Genomic DNA, 6,373 nt, shown 5'->3' with positions numbered 1-6,373 from the left:
ACAGAAGATCGGGGCTGAGGAGTGACAGAAGTCCTGAACGGTCTGAACCATTTCATACTTGCTCTACTTCCCACAGCTCTTTGGGAAACAGGCAAGGATTTTTCCTGGGCTGTGTTCTCCCATGAAAACACATGTGTCACCTCATTAAATGGTTCAAAAACATTTCCTATTGGTTTTATGCTACCAACAATTATAATATTTTAATGGATATGAGAAATTACGGGTTTAAAATGAAATTCTCTGTTACTGCAGATATTTTAATAAACGAGTGATCAGACTATGACACTGTCAATACCATAATTTCACAACTGCTTTTGTTCCTTCTACTCTTTCTCTTAGGCAAACTTTGGAATTTACTTTTTACTCTATCAATCATCTGCTTTGAGTATCAACTGCCCATTACTGGCTACAAACTATATGTGTGTATACGTACATGAGTTGTAACCATGAAGATGCATGTTGAACGGTGTTACAAGGAGAATGAGTCCATTCCTTCAGAGCTACCCTCTGAACAAGAGACTGTTTGTCTTTACATATACCTGCTTGTCCAGTCCCAAACCAATATTCTCTCATATAAAAATATATGACTCTTGTAGAATCCTTCATTTACATATCACTAAAAATATGTTCTTTCACTCTAACATCTTTTTACCCAGTCTTGCCAATCAATATCATAGGGCAGGGAGATAAAATCTTTTAAAAACAAGTTTCTTAGGAGAAGTTAATTTTTTAAAAAAAGTCTACTTTTAAAGCAGCAGTTAGAAACCTTGTTCTTGTAAAATGTAAATAATACTGTTATATCAAATTGTGGATTTAAATATGTTTAACAATTTCTTATCTCTAAAAAAATAAAACTGATTTCTGTTACTTAATGGCTTCTCCATTCTTCCAATTCCAAGGAATACAAAGGTCTCCATCTTGCATAACAGAGTAAAAATGTGACACGCAGAGGTGCATCCCGTGTAGATAAGGCAGTGATTGTTCTAGAAGTCTCTTACAACAATCTACCATTTGTATGCTAGAAATGCTGGGCTCCTTATATAACTTCTCCAGAGAAAACTTCTTTGTTGAAGCCTGTATCAATTCATTTTCAATAACCTTTAACCTATTACATTGAAAATAAAAGCAATATTGTCATAAGTCATAACTAAATTAAAAAAAAAAACAACACAATTTTGACTCACTGGTACCCATAAAGGCTAAATTTATGTTGGGAAGATGTGTTTGTTTAATCTTCTTAGCAGTAATGGGGTAAAAATAACTAATACAAAATTTAAAAAGATCTTACCCTACGTCGCCTAGCAGGTGTTAGTGACCCAAGAAAGTAGAAAGTTAAGAATATAAAACCCCTAGCTTTAGGACCTACCTAAGTTTAATCCTTGGGCAGCAATGACTTCTAAAGTTTCCCCAAATAAACAGTAGGAAACCAAACCAGGAGCCTGAGGAGGACAGGTTCTCTTCACTTTCACTCGCCTACCTCATTGGTCCCCTTTCTGTTCCCGTCCCTCTGCTTGAGGTTAGACGTCTCTTATCCATCAGGGGCTTCAAAGTACACAACTCCAGAGCAGAATTGAGTATCTCAAAAACTTTCTCCTAGAGGTAGCCTGCGCTTGTGGGCATGGCATTTTAGTAAGTGAATTCAATGTTCCACATCTAGAGATGTGTTCAAGAGAACTCAGGTCTTCAGTGTTGTTCTGGACCTAAACATATGTCACTTGAGAAGCCCATTTGACAAGGAGAGGAAAGCAAAAGTGCCACAATCAAGTGTCCCTGAACTGGTCTAATTTAAGTATTGCCTGGGTTAAAAATGCTCAAGTAGCCTAATCACCCTAAAACTCTGCATAAAAGAGAAAAATAGGTACCATAAAATATCCACAAGCCAGAAAAACATTTGAAAACAGAAAGGGTCATTGCAGCTAGTTATCCAGGTCTGTAATTACTGAATTCCTTTCTTTAACAATGCCCAGATCACTTTCTCAGGTACTGTTAGATGTTTCTCTAAGATTACTCCTCTACACAATTGTTGCTTAGAGATTCAAGAAAGTAATTGCAGTCAAGGCTGACAGTTCTGACAATGTTTTTGCTAGGTCTGCTTCTAATCCCTCTGGGATTAGATAGGAAGAACCCTGAAACTATCATTGAAAGCAGGGGATGACTAACTTTTCCTGTAAAGGGTTTTTTCACTTGTCACAAAAATAGATATTAACAATTTCACTTAGAAATGAAAAGCCTTGCAGTGTGACCACATTGTTGTGAGGGTTCTCAAGCACCCAATCTTTGTGCGAATCTACACAGGATTCACTCAGGTCTGTTCCTTCTAAGAGAAGCATATACAGGTATCGTCATTGAGTTTCCCTGACCCATGGGCCACAACAGCTACAATCAGGAGGAACTGCCAGTCCTTCTGCAGTGTGATTTTGGAGGAACATTATGGTCTGAGAAGGCAGCCCTTGGTGAGGCTCCCTCCAGGGCTGCCCCGCAACAGGAAAATGTGTAACAACCTTTCCTCCTTGGCTGCCTCTGCAGTCCATAACAGACTAATTTCAAAAGTATTTTTAAAAATTGTGTTTTGCCTTTCCTTATAACTTCTCTGATTTATTATGTTCATACCATGGGGGAGGGAGAGGAAGGGAGAGAGAGTGGGAGGTAGGTTAGTCAAGTACACACAGGAGCAGCATCATGAACATCATGACACAGCAATCTGCATGAGTACAGGATTGGTGAGTGTGGCTGGTGGGCAATTCTGCTCCTTTTAATGCTAAGAAGTAGGCCAGACATTTCCCAGGGGGGATGACCCTCCTTTCCCTTAATAAAAAGCATGTCTATTTTTTTCAAACACAAGGTTTAAGCACTCTGCCCTTGCCATGAGAATGAGTTCCACCAGGGATTAGTCTTGCTTGCCCAGCGTCAGCACCAGTGCCTTTCTCAGGGCTTGCTAGGCACAGAGCACTCATTAAATATTAACTTGAATGAGCAGTTGTTTCTACTATTTGCAAGTATCAAGCTACTTAACCATTCTTCTATTATTGTATTATTGTATATTTCAATTGTTTTCAACTTCTCTAAGTCATTTTAAAATCTGAAATATATGATATAGAGTTAAGGGAAATATCTGACTATTTCAATAAATATAAAGTGGGTGAGCTCATGCTGGAGAGAGCGGGTGTACGACCCAGGTGCGGGTTATTACTACCCTTCATGAGAGCATGAACTAGGTTACCACCAGCCTCTGAGGGAGTCGGGGTTCCCCAGAGAGCAAATGCTTTCTACACATCAGTCAGGCATCACTAAGAGACAGGAGTAACAAGTCACGTAGTCTTGAGATGACTGTGGGGGTTCTAGGAAAAAAAGGACCCAGGAATTTGCCTAGAATGTGCTTTTGAAAGCATTCAGCAAGCTGAAGGTCCTGCAGGTACTTGAAGGTGTGTGGGCATGGGCGGCCTCCAGCTTCTTTCCTCCTGAATGAGAGCAGCTGTGAGCTTGTATCTTTTGAGAAGTTGGTTTCTACTCAAGAACCCACTTTGTCAAGAGATATGCAGTGAAAAATATCTGGAAACCACTGTCTAAGAAACATGCTTCGGCTAAGGAAAGTAGGGAGACTTCGTCACCACCTGGTGAATGCAATGAGGGTGGCTTGCTAGGACAGGGAGGACAGACAGAATGAAGGAAAGAAGCCAGAGCAAGAGAGGAGAGGCTTCTGGGCCCAGGCCATGTTCAGCAGGAAGGTACACTGGGACCAGCAGCAAGTGTTTCCTCTGGGGATAACAGAGGGGTGAGTGCCTAAAGCCGAATTGGAAAGGGGCTAAGGGCCATGTGAGTGTTCATGGAGTCAGTCAATGAATATTTCCCAAAGGCCCCTGTGTACGATCCCAGCCAGCGTTGGAGGGAACACAGCCCAAAGTCTCTGTCCTCATGAAGCTTACTTTCTGTTTGGAGGGAGAGACACAATAAGTAAAGAAGGAATTAGAGTTTGCTGCGGTTGATGTGCTGAGCACGATGGAGAGAGGCAGACCAAATGAGGTGGGGAGGAGGGCGCATAGGGTGGGGCCTCCACGCTGACCTGTTGTGTGTAGAGAAGGCGGAATGTGAGCAGGGTCTGGGAAGGAAAGGCAATTCCTGGGGAAGGAGTGCTCCAGGCTGAGGAAAAGCCCACAGGCCCAAGAACACACATGAGTTGCTCCAGTCACAAAGAGGTGAAATGAGCTGGTGCAAAATGAGTGAGAGGAGGGTCCTAGGAGCTGAGTAGGGAGAGTCCAGGGAGCAGGCTGGCAGTGTGTAGGACACAGCAGTGATGCTCCGGGTGAGTTCTCACTCCAGATGTGCTGATGAGAACAGACTGGGAAGGGGGAGTACAGAAGCCTGAAGACCAGACAGGGTGGTCGTAGCTTAGAGCAAGTGTAGCAGGGAAGGAAAAGGAAGTATGGGCCTCTGGTCACTCTGAAGGTGGAGTGGGAAGACATGCTGGTGGCCGGAGGCGGGTGTGAGGAAGTTGGGAGGAGTCAAGATGACTCATGGGTTTTCTATTTGCCTGAGCAACCCACAGGATGAAACTTTCAAAAGTTGACTTCCTTGAGTTTTATTTCTTTTTATTTCCCTTCCTCACAATCTAGCAGCATTACCCCAAAGCTATAAAGTAGCCACAGAGGGAAATCAGTAAAAGTAGAAGCTATGGCTTAGCAAACAAAATAATCAGTCCTACTAATCAAGTTGGCTACAACTGCTCCCAAGGGTTAACAGAATACCACAAACAAATGCTTAACAACCAGTTGAGAAGTAGGATATGCATGTGCTAGGACCCAGTCAACAGAGCTGTCACCAATTCCATCAGCAAAACAAAGAGATGCAGCTCCTTTCTTTCTTTGATACATAAAACCATCCCATTGCCTCTTGTTAAATGCATGGCTTCCATGGCTATTAGTTTTCAGCTGTTCTCTCTATTTAAAATCCCTGGCTTTTTAGATGAGCACTTTGTGGGGACCGAGCCTCCAATGGACAGTAAGGCAGGAGAACTGCTTTCAGCAGCCTGCTGAACAGGTTCTATACTCCTGTCCTCTTTACCTCTCCTTGAAACGCCCTGCCCTGGACATGTGTAACACTGTTCCTTTCAGCCTCCCTCCTGCCCCTCTGCTATAGCCTTCCCTCAACCATGTTCCCAGCTAACTTTTGGCTCTTCCTGCTGCACTCCGGCTATCAGAGACATGTTTAGAGTACCCATGTTTCTTGCTAGAAACAAATTATAGCGGGGCAAAGACCAGGCCTGCATCTTTCCATCACAGCTTTGGACACACGACAATCACAGTAAATGCTGGCTAAGTAAACAAATGAGTGAATAAACTCTTGGCAGCCAAACCTCCTTGGGCAACATCTTTAGAAAAACAACTATCTTTTGAATGTAATATCCTCCTTTCTTCATAGGAGATACAAAAAACATTATCAAGCAATATCTTGCCGCCTACAAAACAGGAGACTGTTGGCTATAACATGACTCCTTCAAAGATACAAACAACATAGAAATAGGACTCTTGGCTAGGTGTGGTGGTTCACGTCTGTAATCCCAGCACTGTGGGAAGCCAAGGCTGGGAGACTACTTGAGCCCAGGAGTTTGAGAACAGCCTGGTCTACAGAGTGAGACTTCGTCTTTACAAAAACTAAAAAAATTAGCCAGGAGTGGTGGTGCATGCCTGTAATCCCAGCTACTTGGGAGGCTGAGGCAGAAGGATCACCTGAGCCCAGGAGGTCCAGGCTGCAGTGAGCCCTGAGTGTGTCACTGCACTCTAGCCTGGATGACAGAGTGGGCCCCGATTCAAAAAAAGAAAAAGAAAAGAAACAGGATTCTTTAAGAACTAAAACAGTTTTTTACTTCAAAATTTATTTTAAATTGTATTAAAATGTAAAGTTTTCTTTATATCAATAGTTAAACATTTTAAACAACAAAGATTCCTGTTGATCAAGTAATAACTGATTTTTTTCTTGTCAGTTTTTTCCATCTAGAGAATTTCTGATACTATTTATTTATTTATTTATTGAATCGAAGTCACTCTGTCACCCAGGCTGGAGGACAATGACATGCTCAAGGCTACTGCATCCTCAACCTGCTGGGTACAGGTAGTGCTTCCAACTCAGTCTTCCAAGTAGCTGGAACTACAGGCATGTGCCACTATTCCTGGCTAAGTTTTTGATTTATTGTAGAGATGAGGTCTCACCAAGTTGCCCTGGCTGGTCTTGAACCCCTGGGCTCAGGCAGTCCTCTTGCCTCTGCCTCCCAAAGTGCTGGATTTACAGGCGTGAGCCCCCATGCCTGGTCTGACGTTTATTTTTTTATTTTTTCTCTTTTTTTTTTTTAGAGAGAGTGAGAGAGTGAGAGAGAGAGAGA

The 6,373-nt window shown here is 42.5% G+C and overlaps 1 protein-coding gene across 1 annotated transcript in view; it reads right to left on the bottom strand.

The window, feature by feature from the left end:
* Positions 1 to 808: 808 nt before the first annotated feature.
* Positions 809 to 6,373, bottom strand: part of TCAIM (T-cell activation inhibitor, mitochondrial) — a 63,792-nt gene continuing 58,227 nt past the window's right edge. Inside the window, exon 11 of the mRNA XM_021710616.1 lies at positions 809 to 1,105. Within this exon, the coding sequence (XP_021566291.1) occupies positions 865 to 1,105 (241 nt within the window). The 3' untranslated portion in view covers positions 809 to 864. The remainder of the gene's footprint in view (positions 1,106 to 6,373) is intronic.

This window comes from Carlito syrichta, unplaced genomic scaffold, assembly GCF_000164805.1.
Source record: "Carlito syrichta isolate Samal-C Ts95f unplaced genomic scaffold, Tarsius_syrichta-2.0.1 Scaffold294773, whole genome shotgun sequence".
In the NCBI taxonomy this organism is placed as follows: Eukaryota; Metazoa; Chordata; class Mammalia; order Primates; family Tarsiidae; genus Carlito; species Carlito syrichta.
This window is presented reverse-complemented; position numbering and strand designations above follow the sequence as displayed.